The sequence below is a fragment of the Plectrocnemia conspersa genome, unplaced genomic scaffold (genome assembly GCF_051122295.1).
Source record: "Plectrocnemia conspersa isolate PC_06_02 unplaced genomic scaffold, ASM5112229v1 ptg000009l, whole genome shotgun sequence".
NCBI classification, from domain to species: domain Eukaryota; kingdom Metazoa; phylum Arthropoda; class Insecta; order Trichoptera; family Polycentropodidae; genus Plectrocnemia; species Plectrocnemia conspersa.
The window spans coordinates 3,483,260-3,509,008 of NW_028277173.1; the positions used below are offsets into that span (position 1 = coordinate 3,483,260).

The 25,749-nt window shown below is 30.0% G+C and overlaps 2 protein-coding genes across 4 annotated transcripts in view; one reads left to right on the forward strand and one right to left on the reverse strand.

Moving 5' to 3' along the window:
• LOC148231584 (neo-calmodulin-like) overlaps nt 1–25,749 on the reverse strand; it is a 194,358-nt gene that overhangs the window by 53,412 nt on the left and 115,197 nt on the right. Inside the window, exon 2 of one of the 3 annotated variants that reach the window (XM_088192014.1) lies at nt 14,966–15,502. The exons of 1 other annotated variant lie outside the window; for it this stretch is intronic. In XM_088192014.1, the coding sequence (XP_088048140.1) occupies nt 14,966–15,055 (90 nt within the window). In that variant the 5' untranslated portion in view covers nt 15,056–15,502. Of the gene's footprint in view, nt 1–14,965; nt 15,503–25,749 lie in introns of those variants that run through there. One more of the 3 variants, XM_088192012.1, reaches the window with a different exon arrangement.
• LOC148231586 (cationic amino acid transporter 4) overlaps nt 7,382–25,749 on the forward strand; it is a 148,045-nt gene continuing 129,677 nt past the window's right edge. The window contains exon 1 of the mRNA XM_088192010.1: nt 7,382–7,738. Within this exon, the coding sequence (XP_088048136.1) occupies nt 7,658–7,738 (81 nt within the window). The 5' untranslated portion in view covers nt 7,382–7,657. The remainder of the gene's footprint in view (nt 7,739–25,749) is intronic.

Genomic DNA, 25,749 nt, shown 5'->3' on the forward strand with positions numbered 1-25,749 from the left:
CAATTATCAACGTTTGCCCTTCTGTTTGTTTTTCACACTAAAACCATTAAAAAATATATAGAACGTTAAGCTACCAATTTCTAGGTCAAAGCAACTTGTTTGCAGATAAATTAGGTAGATAATTAAAAAATAAAGATTTGGCTTTCAAAGCAAAAACAAAATCGATGATTGTTTTAAACGACTTATAACAAGTAGAAATATTAGATACAAATTAGATACCATTTATTTATAATAAATTGCGCTCCTTAATTGTAAGAATTAAAGTAGATTAAAAATTAAAAATCAACCCATTATGTTCATAGCTCTATTATGCTACTGAAAAATTTAATTACATTAAAAGTACAGGTATTGGAGCACTCTAATATCCAATTTCTCTTGCAAATAATTGACTTGAGAGTTGAATACATTTTTCATGATCAATTTACTCAAGTTCTGTCACTATAAAAGCTTTTATAATATCTGTATGATCCAGCTGATATCTGACTATTTTTATTTTATTGTTTTTGCTTAAGCCTATGGGTTTCAACGAGGTATTACGTAAGTAGAGAGACTGGAATCAGTCTGTTCAGTGACATATATTTGATTTATTAAATACTAATATTACAGTGAAAAATACCCATAAGACTTGGGTTTGAATCTTATATGAACCTTTGTGTTTTTCAATTTTTATCGTGTCTGGAAGACTTACATTGCCAAAATTTGCAATAAGGCGTCGAAAATGCGGAGCGCATTTTAGTATAATTATAATACGATATTCGTAACGTACTCAAAAATGACTTAACTTTTGAACAAGATAAACTCGCGCACGGCGCATGTGCCAATTCGCACTAGCCCGAGTGACGCTCGCGTGTTTTGCTTTGTCGGTAACAAACAAAACACTTCCGTGTAACAAAAAAATAGGTATTAGATTTTTTACAAATTTTTGTTGCATTTTTCATTACTTCTGCGTTTCATTTTTACCTATTTTTCTTTTTGAATTATGTAAAAATTTGCTTAATAAAATAATAAAACCTGATGTTTTTGGTTACTTTTCAGTTTAAAAAAATGCGAGCTTAAAATTGGTAGTTGTCTAGAATTTGAGTGAAGGGAAGTGTGAGGAAGACACAGAGCCATATTTGTATAAGATTCTATTCTTAAAACTCGCAAAATTACTGTTACAAAAATAATCAAATGATAAATTAGACAAAGCCCTCGTTACGACTAGAACTAAAAGGTTTCACATAAATAACACGAAAGCATTGAATTAATATTTCTTTGTTCCGAAATGGTCACGGGAAACAATATATCACCGGAAGCCAAATAGCACCGTAAGGCATAACATTCTGTTTCACAATTCTTTAACCTCAGATATTGCATGATTGTGATTGCTCAGTAAGCTTTGCAGCTCTGGACTCCAATGAGGAGATGCTCACATCCTGAGAGGAACTCCACCATACGAGCATTGTAGCAGAGAGGGATTAACTACCGCTATACCGTCGCTGTCACGTTACCTAAAAAGCCTCTGAGGATCTTTTACCGACAAAATCCCTGCGCCAGATCCTCCACCACTGTTCGGAGAAAACATCTCGCCATTTATAGTCTGTCGCAATATGAAATATATTCTAATAAAATTCTCACTAGTTTCTACCTACGTCTTACTGGCTGCGAAGTCACACCCCTTAGGGTTACCTTTCGGAATTTTAGCCAAGACTTGATACAGAACTACCACTTCGCTTCTAACTCTCAAGTTAGACAAGAGTAAAGCTGGAGCGCAATTACATCGAAACGGCTGAGACGACCCTTTGAAGTAAAATCGTCGACCATATCTAGCCAAGAAATTACCCTAATCTCAAGACCTGCTCTTCAAGACCACTTGAGGAATACGCGATAAAGTACTATTATAAGAAAGGCAATAGTAAATACAGATTTATATAAATTACAAGGTAAATTATAAATTATTGTAATTTATATACAATTTAAATATAAATAAATTGTGCTTTTAATATTTTATAGGTTAGATACATGTAAAATATTAAATCATAAAATACAATCAAGAAAACTAACAATATATTTTTTAAATGTTTTTGCACTGTAAGAGCGAATTTTTGTTTAACTAATATTTTTAATATGATGTATATCTGAATTACCACTAGTAAAAACATATTTATAGTGGCATTTTAGTGAAATCATATCGAAATACATTTTTATCGGTAGATATATATTTCTACTAGTGAAAATATAATTTCAGATAGAGTGAAATTATATGATGGCATTTAACGCTTTTTTGTGTATCTTAAAAAAATTGTTTCGATTAAAATATTTCAAAAGTATTCATTTTGTATATTTTTTTTCTTATTATTTTTTCAAATTATTATATGAATAATACAATTGAGGCGAACATGCTTAAACCTTAACCAAAACGATTTAACCTAAAAAAAAGTTTTAAAATACCATAGTTTTTGCATCATCAAGGCAATTTGGGTTTTAATAATTCGTTAAGGTTTGGTTTGGGTTTGAACAGCGAACGGACGTTTCGCAACTGTCATATTTAGTCTTAATGGCAATAGGGCGACAAAACACATGTTATGGCAAAAATGTTTCAAACGTACGTGTATGTAGTTTTACTAATATTGATCAGTAAAATCGTTAATTAATTGCTTGATCCATGTTTAATGGCCTAGTAAATAAAATTATATTTATTTAAATTACTAAAAAATATACATTTACTGTAGCAAATATAAACATTAAATAAAAAACATGGCCTTTTTTTGCGGGCTTACTTTAAGTATAACTGATGTTGTGATTGTCGTGTGTGTTTAAAATGACTGCGGTGATATATAAAATAAAAATAAAAAAACGTTCTGTTTTTTTTTGTGCAAGAATAAACAGCTGGATTGATTTTGTTAATAGTCATTTTATATAAAAAATATGAGATATTTGTAATAAAGATAGAAAATAAAACGTTAGTAGTAATTACTGAATATCTAGATTAAAAGCATCAATTTAATAAAGGAGCTAAACAAACAAACCTTTGAGAGTTATTAAAAAAAATTTAAAGGCGTCAACAATGATTTTCATAGACTTTTAAAAAGCATAAAAAATATTCATCGTAATAAACACTTTCATATGCATTTATTATCAGTAAGTACTTAATATACTATTATACTATCGTCAAAGCAATATACATTGCTCTTTGCAACAAATCGTTTATTTTAATTAGTATTTTTGAAGCCACCTAGAAGCAACGGTTACGTTTACAGAGAGCCACCCGAGATACTTAATTACGTTTCATCAAAAAGAATAAAGCATAAAGAGACAGGACTTTGAAAATGTAGTCAAATTTGCTAAAGTATTTTTTTTATTTATTCAAGATTCTGGGAAAGAACATATACAAAGCTTGACACTTACTAACTCCAAAGAGCAGGAAACAAAGTACAAGATAAAGTCACTTAAGCTATTTAAGGCAACGTCACAAATGAGCGCGGACAAATAAGCGTGCGTCAAAAGAGCGCTGCTTTATAAGCGCTGCATCATAAAAACGCTTGTCAAAAAAGAGCGCGTCATAAGAGCGTAAAATTATTTCGAGAAAATCAAGTAATGAATATTTTAGTATTTTATGTGCCAGAGCGTAATGACTATTAAAATGATTAGTCAATGAAAACATTATTATTTATTAATTATTACGTACATACGAAAGTATGGCTCCCCATCCCCATACGTACAATATATAATACATATATTTTTATTAAAATGAAACGCTGATTTTGAATTATTCATTAGATTTGTTCTGTAATGTTTCATTAAATTGACAAATAATTATCGACTCGACTTGCAATAAATGCGTACAGTTATAGGGCAGGTATATGGCTCGTCAGACAGCTATACTTTTTTATTTTAGACAACTATACTTTTTCGTGAATTTTTCGAAAACTAATAAAAAATAAATTTTAAGCGCAAAGTGTAAAATAAATACAATTTGATTTCCTATAATGTACTGAATGCCCTTGCTGCACTATCAATCCAGAAAGTGTGTAAAATAAATTAAATTAAAAATTAAAATGAAAATTATATTAAGAAATCATAGGATTTACAATTGTAAAGGGGAACATACATATAAAAACTTGTTTTAGAAACAATATTTTTATTAGCTTACAAATAAAAATAATAAACTATTATGCTAATCTCTCTTAGTAAATTGATTAGTGTTTTTATAAATCGATATATATTATTCTATAGTTTCGGTTCTCCGGGTATCTGGACAGTAAACTGATCTCTTGGTGCAGAGGTATTATATTAGGTTAACAATATTTACTTGGTGCACCATACCAATTTATTGTCATAATATTTAAGATTATAAAAAGATTCGTATTTATTATTTGCATAAAATATTGGCATAATCCATCTTCTTTTAAGTGGTTATATCTACTATTACTGTCACAGTAATAATAACATATGTATTTATAAATAATTAAATAGAGACTAATATTATTATTTGAGTTGTCGATAGTTGTCAATCGCTGATTTGAATAGTGCGAGCGATATAGCGAGCTCTGCTTGCATCTCGCTCTTTTTTTCTAATCGTTTTTATTTCATAACAGACACACAATATTAACTAACAATTATTCACAATTAGAGCATATAATCCCGTTTCATCCCATATCATAAACATATAGATACCCTTTGAAGGAAAAAAACAGTTTAACACCGTACAACTGTCAAGTATTGGTCTTAACACCACAAGTGTACGACCATGTCCGATGAAATATTTTACAATAAACTTACACTCGTAAATTTAACATTATTGACTTATTTGCATAAGTTAAAAATTGAATATTACTAAAATGTGTTTACCACAACTTTTTTTACCATTATTAAATTTAAAATGGCAAAATTAGCTTCAACAAATGCATTTCAAGTTTTGTCGACGTAAGAGTGTAACGCTCGGACTTACGAGCACAAAGGGTTAACTATATTCGAAAGACATTACCTTGTCGGACGAGTAGCGGGGGCGCGGTGCCGCGGGGGCGCGGGGCGTCGGCGTCGGTTATGGACACCGACTCCGCGCCCGCGCCGCTGCAACGGCCTTGCATAGGCCCAAGTAAACACTAATTTCAATTATACACTGCTTAATTCTAACACATACACTTAATTACACCATTACTTTATAATTAAAAACATCGAAAGGGATATTATTATAAACGAAAACACTTATTCGACAAAAATGTAACGAAACAGTTTACGCGACGGTTGACACATAGCTACTGATTTTTTTTAAATATTACGAGATGCATAAACAAGTGCAAACGAGTTCAAGGTTATGCTTCGTGTTATGTTCATATAAACCATAACGATTCAAATGTCGTGCATCTCAGATTACAAAAATAAATATTATTTATCAAAGGTTGACAATTTGGCTATTCTTAAAATATTTATCTCCAATTCCAATTATTTTAAGGCAACTTGTTATATTTATTTTATTATTTTAATAATGTTGACCTTCTAAAAGTATAATGTCGATGATTTCAACTTTATTTATACGAAAAATATTATTTAAATCTAATTTATATGTGCCAAATTTACGACAAAATTAGTATTTAACGTGCCAGAGCGTAATGACGATTAAAATGATTAGCCAATACAAACATTATTATTTAATAATTACTATGTACATACGAAAGATAGGCTCCCCGTCCCCATATATACGATATATATATATTTTGTACTAAAATGAAACGCTGATTTTGAATTTATCATTAAATTTGTTCTATAATGTTTCATTGAATTGACAAATAATTAACGACTCGACTTGCAATGAATGCGTACAGTTATAGGGCAGGCCCGCCAGACTTTTTTTTCATTTATTTTAGACAACTACACTTTTTCGTGAATGGCGAAAACAATCGCAACATAAATTTTAAGCGCAAAGTGTAAGATAAATAAAATCATCTAAAAATAAATGTAATTGCAAATGGTTAAAACATTAGTTTTGCCAAATTCATTTTAATCATATTGTATAATTATCAAAAAAAGAGTTACAGTCCGTCCAAGATATGAACGCTCATCGTCACAGTATTGGTGAGAAAAAATAATAGAGTGACCATATGAAATTATATGTGCAATTAATTTTTACTTTTTAAATTTAATTTGTTAAGGAAAGTGTAAAATATCACTTTCTTACTTTTTTTGCTTATTTATATACTTATTTGACTCAAAAACATGATAGCAGTTTTGGAATCACTCTCCAGGTTGAATATCTGTTTAATATAATATTTCAAAAAATACCAATAGAATTTTACAGGAACTGTTTTGTTGCTTACAAAATTACACAATATGACAATATTGTGTAATTTTGTAATCAACAAAATTTGTAGGTACGCACATTGAAAAACTGTCATGGATTAAATTGTTATCTATTAAGAAGATTAATCCTTATAGATAGTTGTAAGTCAGTCGTGGTATTTTATATGAACAATGAAAGTGTTTAAAATGGGTAAATTCAGTATATAAAATAGATTTGTTTCATCATAGACACCTTGTACATGTAAAAACCTATATTATTCTGGGATGATCAAATTTTAGGTTTCGTGGCATGTTCCTGTAGTAACGAATATAAAATATACCATTTAAAAGTTCCAAAAATTTATTAAAATTAAGGAACCCAAAAACCAACCGCGATGCTGGTCTTGGCTCATTTCTGACCATAGGTATGGAAATTTTCGATATACAAACATGTATCATATGTGTGGGCTTAATAATATATGATTTTTCTTACAGCTTTAAATATAAAACATTAATCGATTAATTACCAAAAATATATTATATAATATTCGTGATCGGCCAACATTCACGAAAAAGTGTTGTTGTCTAAAATAAATGAAAAAAAAGTCTGGCGGGCCTGCCCTATAACTGTACGCGTTCATTGCAAGTCGAGTCGTTAATTATTTGTCAATTCAATGAAACATTATAGAACAAATTTAATGATAAATTCAAAATCAGCGTTTCATTTTAGTACAAAATATATGTATATCGTATGTATGGGGACGGGGAGCCATACTTTCGTATGTACATAGTAATTAATAAATAATAATGTTTGTATTGGCTAATCGTTTTAATCGTCATTACGCTCTGGCACATTAAATATTAATTTTACCGCAATACTAATTTTGTCGTAAATTTGGCACATATAAATTAGATTTAAATAATATTTTTCATATAAATAAAGTTGAAATCATCGACATTATACTTATAGAAGGTCAACATTATTAAAATAATAAAATAAATATAACAACTTGCATTAAAATAATTAGAATTAAAGATAAATATTTTAAGAATAGCCAAATTGTCAACCTTTGAAAAATAATATTTATTTTTGTAATCTGAGATGCACGACATTTTAATCGTTATGGTTTATATGAACATAACACGAAGCATAACCTTGAACTCGTTTGCACTTGTTTATGCATCTCGAAATATTTAAAAAAAATCAGTAGTTATGCGTCATTCGTCGCGTAAACTGTTTCGTTACATTTTTGTCGAATAAGTGTTTTCGTTTATAATAATATCCCTTTCGATGTTTTTAATTATAAAGTGATGGTGTAATTAAGTGTATGTGTTAGAATTAATCAGTGTATAATTGAAATTAGTGTTTAGTGCAGTGTTTATAGCTATAGTTGGGCCTATGCAAGGCCGTTGCAGCGGCGCGGAGCCGGGGTCCATAACCGACGGCGACGCCCCGCGCCCCCGCTACTCGTCCGACAAGGTAATGTCTGTAATTTTCTGTCTTTCGAATATAGTTAACCGTTTGTGTTCGTAAGTCCAAGCGTTACACTCTTACGTCGACAAACGACAAAACTTGAAATGCATTTGTTGAAGCTAATTTTGCCATTTTAAATTTATTAATGGTAAAAAAACTTGTGGTAAACACATTTTAGTAATATTACATTTTTAACTTATGCAAGTAACTCGATAATGTTGAATTTACGAGTGTAAGTTTATTGTAAAATTTTTCATCGGAACATGGTCGTATACTTGTGCTGTTAAGACCGATATTTGACACTTTTACGGTGTTACTCATTTTTTCCTTCAAAGAGTATCTATATTTTGATGATATGGGATTATATGCTCTAATTGTGCATAATTGTTAGTTAATATTGTGTGTCTGTTATGAAATAAAAACGATTAGAAAAAAAGAGCGATTGACAACTATCGACAACTCAAATAATAATATTAGTCTTTATTTAATTATTTATAAATACATATATTGATTTATTTTTACAAATTATCCATACAATTACGAATAATAATGGATGTTTAAGGAAGTGACGATGAATTTGATATTAACCGTGTTATTATTACTGTGACAGTAATAGTAGATCTAACCACTTAAAAGAAGATGGATTATGCCAATATTTGATGCAAATAATAAATACGAATCTTTTTATAATCTTAAATAATATGACAATAAATTGGTATGATGCGCCAAGTAAATATTGTTAACCTAATTTAATACCTCTGCACCAAGAGATCCGCTTACTGTCCAGATACCCAGAGACCCGAAACTATAGAATAATATATCGATTTATAAAAACACTAATCAATTTACTAAGAGAGATTAGCATAATAGCTTATTATTATTATTATTTGTAAGCTAATAAAAATATTGTTTCTAAAACAAGTTTATATATGGTCCTCTTTTAAATTTGTAAATTCTACAATTTTTTAAATATAATTTTAATTTTTAATTTGATTTATTTTATACACTTTCTGGATTGGTAATCCAATTTCTCACATGTATTTAATGCGATTTAACGGCCTGAACGAACGTTCAACATCAAAGACTATTTCTACTAATTTTAAATCTTGTACAAGTTTCAAGTTTTAGAATAGATCTTTTAATGTAATCATTTTTTATGATCAATTTAAATATTTTTTAAAAACTTTTCCAATAAATTCCTAAATATTTTGGTATGTCCAAATATGGTTTTAATTTCAAATATCATCAGGGAATAACAGTATTTTCATATTTCCAAGGTATCGGGTTTTGTAATAAGAAATTCACTTTTTTTTTCTTCCACTGATATTAATGTATAATTGTCAATTGGAGGTTGGTAAGTCTTTATAAGAGATTTGATCTTGTGTGCTTGTTCAGCTGTTATGTAAGTGTAATTATTTGTGATATGTTTTGATAGTGACACCTGAAGTATATTTGTACAATAAAATTAAATACATAAAACGTAATTTATATACATGCAATTTAATTTTTAAATCCTCGTTCGAACTAGTTGTCTCATTAATTCTATCTAATCGAGCGAAACCTAACCATTTTTTACACTCACTAGCACAACGAGCACGTTACTAGAATTGGGTCGTATAAAACACTCTATAAACACATTCTATACGTCTGTAAAAATATTTTATTTCGTACCAAAACTATGGGCGCGGTCCGCGATTTTTTATTCGACTTTCACATGACATCTTTGGGAATAAATTGATTTCGACCTCGATGAACCGGAAAAACATATTATTCCACAGTCTCCCTCTCGTTCGTTCTTTAATTCTTCATCCCTTGAAGGCTTATCTCTACGCTCGGGTTGTAAACAGGCGTTTTTGTGAGAGGGAAAAAATAGCCCACTACCACAAAAGCGTAAATATTTCGCATAAAATTATGCCTGGGGATGTTCCGTTAAAGATTAACACATTTTTCACGAAAGCCCAAACGCGAATAATACATTTTGAAGCGATTTTAAGCCCAGTATGCGAAGTCGCATCACGGCTCTCTTTGACGTTTGCCATAATTTAAAAATATACTGGGGAGTGTTTGATAAGTCCTGGGATATAAAAAGTTAAATAAAAAGGGACATTTAATCATTTTAAGTGTCAAGGTAAAAGTATGAAAGTTGAATTAAATTTAACCACAATTATAAGCTTGTTACAAAGACCCTTATGATAGAAGACCTAATTATTTTTTTAATGGACCACACAAAAAGATTTTTTTCGTTAAGACTTTTCAGTCAGTATGTTGTAAATTATATTATTAAAGTATTTTTCGTAATATGTTTTGATTAAAGATGTCAAGTGTATGATCAATTAGCTATATTAGCTAAATAAATTAATAAAATAAATAAATACGCCATTGTTTGTGCTTAATACATCATGACAGGCTTCTTGGCGATTATGACCTGCCTAAGTTGTCAAAGCAACCAAAAAATTAGTCGACCCCAATTTTGAAACATCTGGGCCGGATATTGGTGCGTCAAGCGCTCTTTCCGGTCTGAATCTCACGTGACATGCGAATAAGTCCTTTGTCATATTGAGAAAGGTTGTTAAGGAATTGTAATAGGAACAACCGAGTAATGAATAATAACAATATTATACCACGACCAGTGAAAAAACGATATAATATGTACTAAATTCCAATTGTAAATGGGCATTTTTACTATTTAAACTAAGCAATGATTATAAAAATATATATCAATATTAAATCGCATAACATGCCGTCCGGACGGCGGCTTCTGTCACGTACAGCACGCATATTTGCGCGCGATCGAAAAATGTGCTAAATAATCGCAATTTTTAAATTGTCATATTATTAAAATTACGCTACTGATAATTATAAAAGTTTGTGTGGGCACTCACCAATACAATATAAGTGAAAACTTTTCGGTCGTAAATATTCAATCTACCCAAAATCTTTGTCGGCTTTTGCAAAATGCCATAAAGCATAAAAATGATACTTCAGAATACGAACACCACATCTGTGACTATCCTAGAATTTGTCGCAATCGATTCTAAATAAGAATTCGTTATGGTGTGACATTTATATAAACCGATCTATGAAAATACACGAGGATATTCGAAACGATTTTTTTAACAAAATCAAGTACCACTAATTATTTTTTAATTATTTAATTATATATGAAAAAAATATAATAACGATATCTGTTAAAAGAATATACTATCAAAAATATAATTAATTATTTTTGGTGCCCTAAAATATTCAAAGATGTCAGTAAGAGTCTGTTGAAGTCCCTGATAAGCATGTAGTATTATAACTTGATCACATGACCACGATGCAGCGCTCGACATGCGTGTTAACCGAGAAATTGAACCTAGTTACTTGTTCTATCTCAGTTTGCGAAACACGATATCATTATCTCTCTCACTCTCGTCACTTAACACGAGAAAGAGAGCGAAAGGGGAAGTATCTCACCGCTCGCGCTCGAAAGAACAGCTCCGACTTCGGTCCCTTTGACTCGGAAAATAATGCCGACAATGTTCGGAAGCGCTCGATACTGGCCAAGTCAACTGAATTACCCCCACATTACCTCTCGTTCTCGGTAACCTCGGATAGATTCCTAGAGATTTTAGAGCGGGCAGTACCGATCTCGACCGAAGTATCCCACTATATTCTCCGTACTTGGACAACCTTGGCCAACTTCCAGAGAGTGTAGTGAAGACATAACGTCTGTCATGTCACAACGAGATATATATATCACATGATTCAATGAATTTGTCTTACCATGAATTTAATATAACAAAAGTTAGCTTATAAGATAATTGTTCTCTTATCTATCTAAAATGATATATTGGGTTTAGCAGATAAAAATAATTCATAGGTCTAAACCTCGTTTTAATTTACTATATATTTTCAATATATTTTACAATATTCAAAGCATTGTTTCTAATATTATATACATACATATTCGCTTACAACAATTTTCAATACAGAATGTTACATTGTTAGCAAGCAAATTCTATATTGAGATTTTATTCCTTGGCAACTATAATGTAATTGCAACCTTCGTCGCTTCAAAACAAATGCTAACCCCTATATGACCGACATTTAACAACTATAATTATTCGTTTCATCGCGTTTTTATGATAGTTGCCTTCGCCGATTATGAATAAATTATATGCCATTTTATAGAGTGCAACGAAATCGATCGGTCGTCACAATGTATGCCTTATATCATTTCGCACGCGCGTGTTTAATAACGTTCAATCGAGAACACTATTCTCCACCCCTAAAACCGCACCCGCAAATTGATTCGACATTAAGGCTTTCACCAAATCGATTCAGGTGAAACATATTCGGTATTTAATTATTCACCGAATGCGTTTAACGTATACGATAAATTGGAAACCGACAGAACGCAATCAATTGTATACATTTTTGTGCATGGCAACACATTAAATACACACATTTTTACAATAATCATATACATAGTTAACAATATATACAGATTCACAGTACATGTATTTGTATATGTATATATACGAAACGATAAAGATATGTGCACTTGTACCAGTATTTATGTGTACTACTTCATATGCAAATGTGAGTGTTTAATAGATAATAAATACAGTCATCAATAATTCATATGTGAAAATAAGTGCAAAGGTGCCAAAAAGATTTTGCCGAATCTACAAATTAGATTAGATTTATTTTATATGATTAAAAATATAATTGACAAAATATATATGTAAATTATTAATTGTGGTTTAAGCCAGGGTCTGCTTTTATTTTTTGGTTTGTTTCATATATAAAATTACAGTTCCGTACAGTTTTTGTATATTCCGCGCGATACAGTCAAATTAATATTCATAACATATGTTAAGGTACACATGTACTATGAGAATATTAAATAAATTAAAATCTATGAACGTCACACATTTTTGTATAAACGGATTGCTTGATGGCATGCAAAAAGGTAGCGAAACGCGACATATCTGTGCATCCTGTGCCGTTCTACTCCACATAGGTACCTGTTTTTAAAATAACATTTATTGGTAAGCTATTAAAAAGCATATTTATTGCCTGGTAATAATATTTTCGTTAAAGTATATTTGAAATAAAATTTTTGTTATAGTGTTGCGATTTTTAAATCAGAACTTTACATTGAAATAGTTTAACTTGTTACTTGTTTAAAAAGTACCACAAAAAAGTTTAGACATTTTTAAAGCAAATTTTTACATTTACAGATTTTACAGTACAAATAAAAATCATAATTGTAATCCAATGGTAAAAAATATCGCTGAAAATATATATACAAAGAAAATTTATTTTATTTTTCATATTTTTTTTTTTAAATAATATTATTTTTAAATTAAAATGTTAAATCTAGAGCCAATAAACTTGCCAAAAATAAAATTAACCACAACTACAACAAACATCTTCATAGAAAAAATCAATAATATAACTGCAAAAGTGAATATTTAATATTACGATAAAAAAAACAGGTATTTTTTTTAGCTTTTTATAAAAAAATGTAATATTTATATTTTTTAAATTTATCTTTATAGTTATATGCCCAAATCTAAGCTTTTCTGAAATATAAATTACTATACCTAAAGATTAGTTTAAATATGGAAAAAATATTTTTTTACGAATTTTACAAAGAACTTCATAAATATGTAATTAAAAGAAATAAATATGGTAAAGCAACAATTATTATTTTGTAGCGTTATTAATTAAGAAAACATCATTGTTTTACTCCAAAAATTTATTATCATAATTTTAAGCTCAAAACTAAGCTCTTAAAAAAATATTGCCCATAACTAAAAACTAGATCTTACAGAAAATAATATTTTATTATTTACAATTTTTACAAATAACTTTTTTTTTCAATTAAAATCCAGAGCTAATTAAGAAAAAACTCTAACTTATGTTATTTAATATTAAGTTAAAAAAAAATTGTAGCACTTTTAATAAACAAATGTTTTCAAAAAACTTTAAAAATCCATTATCATAGTTATGAGCTCAAACTTAAGATTTTATAAAATGCTATATACTACTACTTTACAGAAGCAAACTTTTTTTAACAATTTTGAGTAATATTTAAAAAAAATACATAATTAAAATCTAAAGCTCAGAAGTAAGCATTTGAAAGATTAAATTAACAATAACTTAGCATATATTTTACAAAGGCAAAACTATCAATAGAGCTAAAATAGTTTATATTATAATAATGATATCAAAAACATTTTTTTATCGCTTTTTTAATAGTTTACAAATATTGTTAATGTTTATATTTAAAAAATCCATTATAATTGTTTCTATTTCTAAAATAAGCTCTTCGTAAATATAATCTATCATACAAGATCTTACAGAGGCAAACTATTATATTTTTTTTACAATATTTACAAAGAACTATAATAAAATAAATAAATTTACTTGCAATATAATATTGTTACAATTTTTTATATAGTAAATATCATTATTTCTACTTTAAAATTCCATCAATTAAATTATTTTCTTTTTCAAAATATAATTAAACATATTACAAAACAAGATCTTGCAGAAAAATATGATTTTACAAATTCATGATTAAAATCTAGAACATAGAAAATAAAGTTAACCTTAACCAAAAAATACATCTTACAGTAAAAAATGCATGTAATATTACATATAAATATTTTTTAGGTAAAATGGATTTAGTGCAAACATAGTAATTATTTACTAAGCTTTTCCTTGAAATATATATCACACTGAATCGGTCAAGCTATATATGAAATGTTTTAAACTGCTATTAAAATATTCACGATAGTCTTGGTTGTAAAGAAAAAACGATAAATTACATCACGAACCATTACATAATTTTTTTATACTTTTGTACTTTAAATATATTTAAAATCATACATAATTATTAAAATAAAAGTAATCCAATTAAAGCTATAAATTAATAGTTTCTTGTATATTATCTTGATACAAAAACCTATTATTGTATTCATATTTGCTGGTATGAGTGCACATATACGTGTAACATATACATTACAGTTAAATGAAAATTTCTACGAACAAACAAAGTTAAACCACAATTAATTTAGTATGTATGTTTGTCTAAAATGGCAGCTAGTTTCAACAAAACAGTAGGGTAATAAATAATTCTGGTTTAACTATATATCGTCCATATAATATAATATTATACACACTGTTTTTTACGATGGTCTCCATACAGTTAAGTTTTGTCTTAATTATTTTATTTACCTTGCTACGGTTCCGAGGATCTCGAAAGTCTTCCTTCGAAGTTTTTCTCCTCTTGTCCTTCAGGATCATGCGAGCCGCCGCGAAAGCCATTTTTAACTTATTTTTTAATAGATAACTTTTTAAAATTTATACTTAAACAACACTTATACGAATATAATTGATCGCAAATAATCTCACTATTAGTTTTAATTATTATGAGTTAAAACTTAACGTTCGTACAAAATTTATCTTTTTTATGAATATTAATATTATTATTTTTAATAATTAACAATTTATCACTTATCAATATTGCTTTTTTATGATTTATTGATTTTTAATTGATCGACGGGGCTGTTCTTTCAGGACATTGACAAAGCGTTTGAGCATGTATCCATAATTAGTCTTTTTGATTGATTCGAGTCTTCTTTTCTTCGTTCGGAGTTAATTTGACGATGAAGCGAAGAATTTATTGTATGCTCTTTGGTACATCTCGCTGCTGGACAACCAGCACGAAGCCGGAAGTTGAGGACAGAATGTGTATGCCTCCACCGCCATCGTCTAAAATTAACAATTCATTACAGAGGGGCCGGGAAAATAGTAACGCAATAAACAATCCATCCGATGCAATTCAAAAGGTCTAATTCGCAGGTAAACGATTTGGGTGATCCGTTCGGATGCGATTAATCCTGTTTGTCATAAAACTTAATTGAGGATCAGCCTACTAAACCCGGATATGGGACTAAAGCGCCTCCGGATTAAGCCATGCCTCGAAATTAATTTATAACGCCTAATAATATCGTCGTTCAATATCCTGGCCGGGATTTGGATAATTTGTGAAGCGTAATTTGTGTACAACGTCGATAAAATAAATACATCCATAAAAAAATGATTGAATGTCTTATTAGGCTGATATTACTCTGAGGATTTTATTTTTAATTTCACAAATATATGTGTAGTCTAAATATCAAAGCCTCTGGCTCATATGAATATGATTAGCTCCATTATGAATTTGTGTTATTTAGTAAAATATTTAAAAACAATCCTTATCTTTGATTTTTTTGCGAGAATCACTCTAAAACACATAAACTTTAATGGAGAAATGTACACAATTTTTTTTGTTGTTTCCTATATTTTATTTTTTATTTCGCTTAAATTGTAAAGGGTTTTGTATTTTTTCTCCTTAAATTTAATCACAAACGGTTTGTTTTGTATTCCTAATTTTTTATTATTGAATTTAAACATGAAAATAGTTGTAAATCAGTAACATGTATATTATATTATATATAATTAATATGTATGTAAAATTATTTATATTTTTGAAACAAACACATAAAAAAAACAGTAGACATATATTTCTACTAGCGAAAATATATTTAAACTGCTAGGCACTAGTGAAATTATATGCTGCTCTAAAATATGAAACTCAATTTGTCAGTTGCGAAACGTCCATTTGCCGTTGTAACCCAAACCTAACACAATAAAAGTTCCAAAATTAATTATATTCTTAGATCTTCCATTAGATCAAGTCCAAAATATTCCTCTTAAAGGAAAATAAGCGAAAGAAAAAGTATCTAGGATATTGTTCCATAATTTATCTGCATTTCGATCATACACCATGTTTTAAAAATATGTTCTATCCGATATTACTACTGACAAGTATAGGTTAAAGTGTGCTAAAACTGAATTTTGGTGAAAAGGAGGACGCAAAAACAATTATCACTTCTCAGAAGTCAAAAATTTACGTCAAAAGCAATAAAATCGTGTGGGCGACGGCACCATTTTATTGCTTTTAACGTGGATTTTTGACTTCTGAGAAAGGATAATTGTATTTTGGGCTCTTCTATTGCTCAAAATTTGGTTTAGATGTACTTCATATAATCTGAGATATTATTTCTCGCCCATCATAGCAATATGAAAATTGTGTTTTTTGGCTGTGAAGTCACATTCTTTAAGGTTAGAAATTATTTAACAAGGAGAGAGCGAAACATTTTTTCCTTCGTGGTTTTGTTTTTGGTAGTGGTCCCAACATCCATACATGGTGTACCCTAAATAAATTATATATAAATAATACATAGGTAAGAAGCCTAATTTTTGTGATTAAATAAATTGTTTTTGTCCGGTAAAGGTTAATAAAAGCTTACTAAATTCTAAGCACGATCGGTAGTCATATGTCTGATAAGATTTCAATCTTATCAGACATCCAACTTTTGCTACTACACCATGTGTATTGTGACATGTTGATGGCATTGCAGATTGACCGTGCGAAGGGTTCATCTCGCCATTTGCAGCTTCCGCGTCAGCTGTGGCTGTCGTTAGGCGATGCTGACGTTTAGTGAGCGGGACCGGAAACGGTGGCCATTGCGATAAGAGCCAGCGCCGGAAATGACGTCACATCATCCCGCGGCGGACGCTAATCCGTAAACTTTCGAGAGATATCGCTGAAGTATACCCACACAACGTACGATTGATAGATCATTATGAAGCCATCGCTTGGTGGGAAAACATATTTTTTCGGTAATGTCTTGGAAAACTTGGGCTGATGGGATAATTTGCAAACACTTGGCGTTTTTTTTTGCAACGTTTCTTTTTAAACTTTGGGGTAATAGATCGTGTGCCTCAGTAGTATGGTAATGAACAGAAAGAAAATACATAAAATATTTAAACGCTAAGCTTTCTAAATATGGATTAATACTAATTTCAGTTGATATTTGCTAATCAAACAAAAACACACACTATGGTAAAATCTATACCAATTAAATAAGTGAATCAGTTTTTAATAATAGCGCAATTTCATAAATAAAATATTGAGTGTCGCTGTCGGGGTTCGAACCCCGAACCCGAGTTACTAGTCTGAGAAGTTATGGATTACGTTATTCTATCCTTTGCCAGTGATGCAAAATACACATATAAAATACTATTGAATATAAAAAATTCAATAATTTCTCACTACTATTTTTCGAGTGTCCGTGATTTTCGATATTTGGTTTATTTTAACGAGAGTTTGATACAGTATGTGCGTGTGTTTTTTTATCTAGGCTCTCACGTCGTTAGTGTCCCTCATTAGCATATGTCACCCTGGGCGCTCGTTAAATTTCCGACTTTGGACACACTCTAGTTTTACTACGACCATTTGGGTCAGGCATTTATTTGATAGGGCATTACGTTAAACTCGGTCGGGATAAGATCGAATTGATCGCAGGAGAGTCCATGAAAACTCTGTGTATTGACCATTTGGGAGAATAGGTCAAGATTTTGAGATATTTTATTATGTTATTGCAAAGCTGACTTTGACTTGACAAGTTTAAACAATAATAAAAAAAATAATTAATAAAAAACAGCAATGATACACCATCCAATGTATTTTTTTTGCTCATCATAGCCATCGCCGAAAACGACATGTACTCACTCCCTCTTGTAGAGACATCTTAGAAATTTCCTGAATTCACAAACAACAAGGAGTACTTCGTTTTACTTCGGTTCCAGACAATAAAGCCATATTCAAGTACGCTACAAACTAGCGTATCGTACAGAATAAATTATTGAAGCGACAAGCGCTTCGTATAACGAAGCCGAGCATTCTAGACACTTTATCGCAAACATTGGCGATGAGGCGTAAATTTTGTTTGAAAATATTGAAATTATTGTCGTTTTCATGTTTTTTTTAAAATATGATCAAATTTTGACTCAAGTTGCCGACATTTATGTCCAATGATCCGACTGACTATTTAAAAATATTTCGCGATTAAAATATATTAATCACTTATTAAATTTTGTGTTTTATTATATTTTGCATTTATTTCAATTTTTATGTGTTATATTTTCTATTTTAATGTTATTTTTTTTATTCGTTATTTTTTTATTTCTCTTTTCAAACCCAACTTCAGAAAATAAAAGATTGCAGAAGCCGCCGCTTCTCTCTTCGCATCTCTTGGTCCAGTTAAATTCGCTTCAAAAACGCTCACATTGAAAACTGTATATATATATATAACTAACATATACAATCTGTACGTAAATATCTCAATTATTGCACAACAATTAAATACCAAACAAACAATAAATTTGTCTTAAGTGAAAATAAACACATTTGACCCGAAGGTCAGGATAGTATTGATTTTTTTACTACGACTTGTTGTTATTAAAAATATTTTTTTGCTGGACTGATATTTACACAACAGCAAGCTTATTTATTTGGTAAACATAGCGAACCCTGTTTGTTTAATTAAAACATAAGTTTATAGGCAATCTTGAAAGCCTAGCTGCGAAAATTAGTCCCGGTATAATGTAATAACTTTAAAGTCGGGCTTAAAACTGTAGAAATGTTGACCCATAAATAATGGCAACGCACTAGTGTCCATTATTATACGGGTAATAAAAAATACTCTTGCACAAAATTACACACTGTTTAAGTCCTCGAGTTTTATGCACCATAAATTCGCGCACAAACGTTCCGCCGATGAAAATTATTTTCCAAAGATTTATGGCGTCATTACTAACATTTTTATGGTTAGGAGCACTAACAATGGCTGTGCACATACGGTGACATACACAGACATATGTATACATATTCCCCGAACGTACACATTGAACTTGTCAAAGTACTTAAAAATTATGCTTTCGAGCGAAGTAAATATCTATATAACTGTTTAACTGCACCAAAACTTTGGCTTTCTTTGCTAATTGTCTGGTTACCTCACATTTTCTCTTGAGTCGAATATCTTGATTAAGAATAACGAGCAAAGTTCTACTTTGAGTTTATTTTATTCTGGAGAATATTCAGATCTTCTCGAACAGCTATAAAATAAAACACGAATGAGGTGTATAAAGGCAAACGTTGCAATCTTGCGAATTCAATAAATAAATTAGTAATTTAGTCTTGTTTACTTCATAAATATTTAAATATTTTTGTTGCTAAATGGCAAGGTTTAATTGTGCGATAAAACTACATATTGATGATATTATCATATGCATATTTTATTTATGTATTTTTTATTTTGTTTTGATAATAAAAAAGTACTAAGATAGGATCTCTGTGGTACTCCAGAATAAGAGAAATATTCATTCGAGCGACGATTGCGAAGTACTTACTACGCACGTTTATTTTTATTTAATAAAAATCTATCGATATTATAGCAGTTTTAAAATCACGTAAGATTTGTAATGTTATCTAATAAGGCTTTTATGATCTAGTTGTCTACAAAGATTGATCTAAGTAGCTGAATTAAGGTTGACGTGAAGAGAGAAGCGGCTTCTTTCTGGCTTATCAAAGTCTTAAGGTCGACGCTTGGCCTTTATCCTCGGAAAAATAATAGTTAGCGTGATTAGTTCTGATTTTTGCTTACTGGAGGATCCTAATGATAGTGTATTTCAAAAGAAAATGGTTTAAGTACGTGCTGATTTACTCTTTTAAGATAGGGTAGGTGCTTGGCTCTTTCTTACTTTCGAGTCTCGCGCCAATGTGACGATTTTGGGGTGAAAACATACTTTGTTACATTTTCATAAAAGTGATTTTAAATTTTAGGCATAATAATTATATTTTTTAGTGACAATAAAATATAAAAAAATTAAATTTAAATAATGTATAGTCCTTATTATATTAGTCATGGTCGGAATAAATATAAAATGGTCAGAATAAAAATATAGGACGATTCTGAATAAATAAAAATGTTATAACATTTATAAATATAAAGGAAAACATTAAAATAAATACACACATTAGATTCTTAAAAAATACTGAAAATAGGAATAATTTTAATATCCCTCTCGCGTGACATATACATCGGTGTTAAGCTTTGTCCTTGCATTATGAATGCCCTGACGCTATCTACTACATCCGGAAAGTGTCGTTCCGGTGTATTATCGTGAATGTTTTAAAGGATACGGTGGAAATTTTTAGTGCCTCGAAAAGCGGTGGCCGTTTTCGGGGCAGTTACGTAGCAAATTTTCGGCGTTTCCTCGTTAATTTTGCATGACCACTCCTCTTAAAGGGACCCTGTGAACTTTACGCCCCATTTGCTCCGAAATCATCGCTGTGTAAATAAGAAATTGCCTCATGAATAAGGCGATGAATCACGTAAAAGCGTTTGCGTTGATTCATACTAAGGTATGAGAGCTGTAAACTGTCTAAAACAACATTAGGATATGTTATAATGTAAAGACAGATTACTGGATCTTAGACCCTGTAAAGACGCTGTAACTAACATAAAATCCTAAGAGAACTAAGGGACAATGTTATGCATGGAGATGTTGAAAGCAAACTGACTAAATGGACAGATTAATATTATACCTCTCAGATTAGAGATTTAAATGAACTTTAATTAATTTATAGATTGACTTGTATTATACATAAATATAATATAAATAGAATACTATAAATTTATTTCATTAAACATATCATATCATTAAACATAGGCAAGATATAGAACGCTTAAGTCTGTAAAAACCGCACGCGATTCAAGATATTCCATTTTAAAAAATATTATGTTTTCTGTCAATAGAGACACATACTCTTAGTAAATTCTAGTAAATTCATGAGCACTTTAAAATAGAAAAAAAAAGTAGTCAGTTGTGGCAAATATAAAACCATTTTTTATTAGTTTGTGGATGCTATTAATTTATCACAAATAAATGACTAACGTATAAATGTCAATAACCAGCTATAGGTTTGATAAAAATAAGTAAATAAAGTGAAATGCTGTTTTCGTTGCTCATGCGTGCAAATTAAGCATTTTTATAGTGTTTGAGATATTTGTGAAAAGCCATGGTAGACTATTTAAAAATAAATATAATTTAAGTAATCTCAAAAAGCGATTATTTTTTTAATAAAAAACAGTAATAATTTATCCAAAATTTTGTAGGGTCTCATTTTTAAAACTCACAATAACAAGATAATAGCGTAAAGGATGGGACCACACACAAAAGCCCTCGTTACGACCAGAAAAAATCGCATAATGTTTTGAACTGATAAAAAAATTATTATATAATATGTGTATGTACATCAAAGTTTTTTATTTTGCCAGTTTAATTATAACAAAATGTTTTAAAAACTATTTATGTATCCTAAAAACTAATTTTCAATTTAGAGAATATATCTTTTGAGAACATTAACACCAAGTTCAAGACAATCACAATACACAACGAAGTAACTCTGAACTCGTACAAGCCTTACAAGTGTACTACACTTTTATAATCTTGTTTAGCCGAAATACATTAAATTTTGCATTTCGGCGAAATTTTATTCCGAAACGAGAAAACTTTCTGCCGTATATCTTCCTCGCTTTCGCGAAAGGGGTCACCGAGAGATAGAACGAAAATAGTTTCGCCGAGACACTCAGTCATCCCGTCGGTCTTCTTCTTTCACTTTTTTTCTTCTCTTCTCTCGTTTGTGTGTTGTGCTTGCACCGACAGCAGCCGGCAAGCTGGAGCTGGAGCCTTAGCTGGCAATTTGCCAGCAGCAGAAGTAAGGCTAAACAATCCAAAGTTACATACACAGAAACATACACCCATACAAAAGCATACTCGCACGATTTGTTGTTGACCATTGAGACGCTGCTGCCACTATCTCCGAGAGGGTATATTATTATGTTGGAATGACATTTTTGAATGTATGTGTATGTTCTTAGCACAGTCGTTAAACGAAATAGTGGGAAAAAAACCAGCGAAACGTCGCAGACTGTCGTCAAGGTTCTATCGAACATTAAATAAGTAAAATATTTATAAAACTCAACTAAAATAAATGTTAAACATATCGATGTACTCTAAATAGAAAGTTTATCTCTCATACATGTCTATTAATTTAATTAAATAGGAAAATAATTGTGGTTTATGAAAGATGAAACTAACACATATTTGATAACTAATCTAAAATCTGAAAATTTAGGTTGTGTCTTTAATTTTTTACTCTGATGTAAAAAGTTGTCAAAATATTTCAAACAAGTAATAATCTATTGACAAACTGTCTGGCGAGTATAGTATATGAGGTAATATTTCATAGCGCAACTCATTTAACTTTTGGAGGGTAAAACGTGCGATGTGTGCTTGCGCATTGTCGTGCAAGAGAATTGGATCATTTAGATTGAACAGTGCAAGGACTAAATGTGGTTATTTTCATTTTTTGATTACAACTCTCAGCTGTAATGGTGTCACCAGGATTTATTTTCTTAATAAACTATTTTAAAAACAGAACATTAGTTCAGTTTAAGTATATGCTTTTTGGCGCAATTTTTATTGAACAATTGTTTAGACCATTTTTTTCTATATTATGGCAAACCAAACTAAGTACAAATCAGCTATCAGCTGTCAAATTGGCTGTCGCTAGAAAAAGTGTGCCAATTTGAAATACAAACCTCTAAAAAACATATTTTATAAAATTTAAGACATATTATTAAAACTTTTTTTGAGAGTTTTATTTACGGCACTACTATACTATACTAAGCTAATTAAGTTACTGGACATTACTCATTAAGCTAATGCAAAAAATAAATACGCGTTAAAAGCGCAATAAACCAAAATAGAAAAGTGTATTTTTGACATTCTGAAAGATCCCAACGGATTACCGTTCTAAAATGGACACATTTTAACATGCCCAACAGCATATGGAATGTGATACATGGAGTGTTGTCACATATGCAAAATATAGCTGTGAAACAAAAGTTAATATTAAAAATACAGCAAATCTAATTTCACTCACAACACATTGCAGTTGTTAACCGTTTGAGCAGTATGGCCGTAGATGTACGGCGGCTGATCTTTTACTGTACCTCAGATCGTTATATATTTACATATATAACTATAAAAATAATATATGATAAACATTGTATTTATATATTTTTTTTTATTTGATTCTAATAATGAAAATAATACCAATAAATTAACGAGTAAATAAAATATGTCATTAAATTTATAAAAAAATATTGAGAGCCTTTGAATTGATATAAAAAATTCTACAAAAGCCGAAAAATATATAAAAATATGTAAATTAAATTAACGAAATTTAATATTAAAAATGTGGAGCCAAAATAATCAAAGCTCGCCCAAAGCATACCTTACACGAAACCGCATATCATTTACTTTTGAGAGAAACCTTCATTAAAAATTTACTCCAGACAAACACACGAGAGTTAATTTACACTCGCAACAAGAGTATCGACTCACAAAGCAGCCGATTCCCTCTTCATGCGAGTTCGTAGTCCAGCTACGAGACGCAGTCTATGATTACATCACATATTTACAAAAATTACCCAAATTTTATGTTTAAAAAACATTGATGTACATTTAATACTTTTTTTATAATTAAATATCTATGTCTTTGATCATATAAAAATAAATAATAATAAAACTATATTGTGGACAACAGTTTGACAAAAAATGAAAATATATTGATAGGTTGCATATTTTTTAGATATACTAAATCTTTGTTAGACATTTAACTAACGAAAAATACAAATGTCCTCCTACTTCGATTTTATCCATATTTTACAGCACCATCCAGTTTTCAGACTCATCCTCTTTGAAAATAAAAAAATGCGGATGACCCTGCAGCTGCATTTATATTAGGATTCAGATTTTAAAGATTACGTCAGCCTTGATCGGGTGAAACCGATTAGAAGCAGATTATTGATCTAAATCTGATACGTGAAAGATCAGACTGCAAGGCTATTAGGAGACCCCAAATTATTTTAACACGACGTCCTAAAAGATGTCTCTAATGAGAGTTTAAATGTAATTTTTCCCCACAACCTTCTTAGTGAGGTTCTACAACTTATAAAAAAGCCTTTTTGCGAGTCCTCTCGAGTCGTTACGAGACTCGAGCAGGCAGCGAAAATTTACGCATACGTTAAATTTCCTTTCTCGTAAAATGTTTGAGGCTGATTAAAAGCGGTCTTGTTTTTGTAGATTTCCTTGCCTTTTGCGTTGCTACAATTACATTACAGTATATTATAAAAATCAATGCAGTATTATGATATTATACTGAGGCAACAACAATGGGAATAGAAACATATGAAATGTGATGCTACAGAATAATAAAATATGTAATATTTTTAATAGCCTTAATATATTTTGAAACGGACTAAAATAAATTGTATGACATATGTACCTATATAGTGAATTTCGCTTTAATATGCAAGTTTATATTCTAAAGTAACACTAATTAATTTAAATGTAAACATATATACAATCCTTGAGATTTCACAGTATCTTAGAGTGTACACTTTTACATTACCACGACCCGCTCGTTTTATGTGTGTTTAATTTAAACTTTACAACTCTCGGGAAAACCACTAGAGACCACTCAGTTAGGGGTTGGTAAAAAAAGAAATAAAGGCATTTTGATATAGAGCAGAGAAACCGAACTCGGCCGATAGGGATCTTTGCCTTGAAGTATACGCTTTCTTGGTTTCCAATCTGTTTCGGCTTATCTTTAAGTGCCTTGTTTATACACACACACTCTCCAATACATTCTCGTTCGAGAGCTGCTCAAATATGATGTGTATATAAATAAATACAACATCTTACTATACGTAAACCGATTTGGCGGTAATTCTAAATATTTATTTAGCAAATTAATTAAATTAAAAAAAAATTACATTGAAACTAACATTTTTTTTACAAATACATAAATTTTACATTTTTTTAATAGGACTTGCAACAAAATAAATATAATACTAAAATTAAAAGCAATAAAAAAAAATAAAAACACATTGATTGATTTGGTTTATTAAGATTTAATATAAAAGTGCTCAATAATTAATAACCTATAGCAAGATTTTAATTTTTAATGTTTCACAAGTTTTGTTGATATTATATAA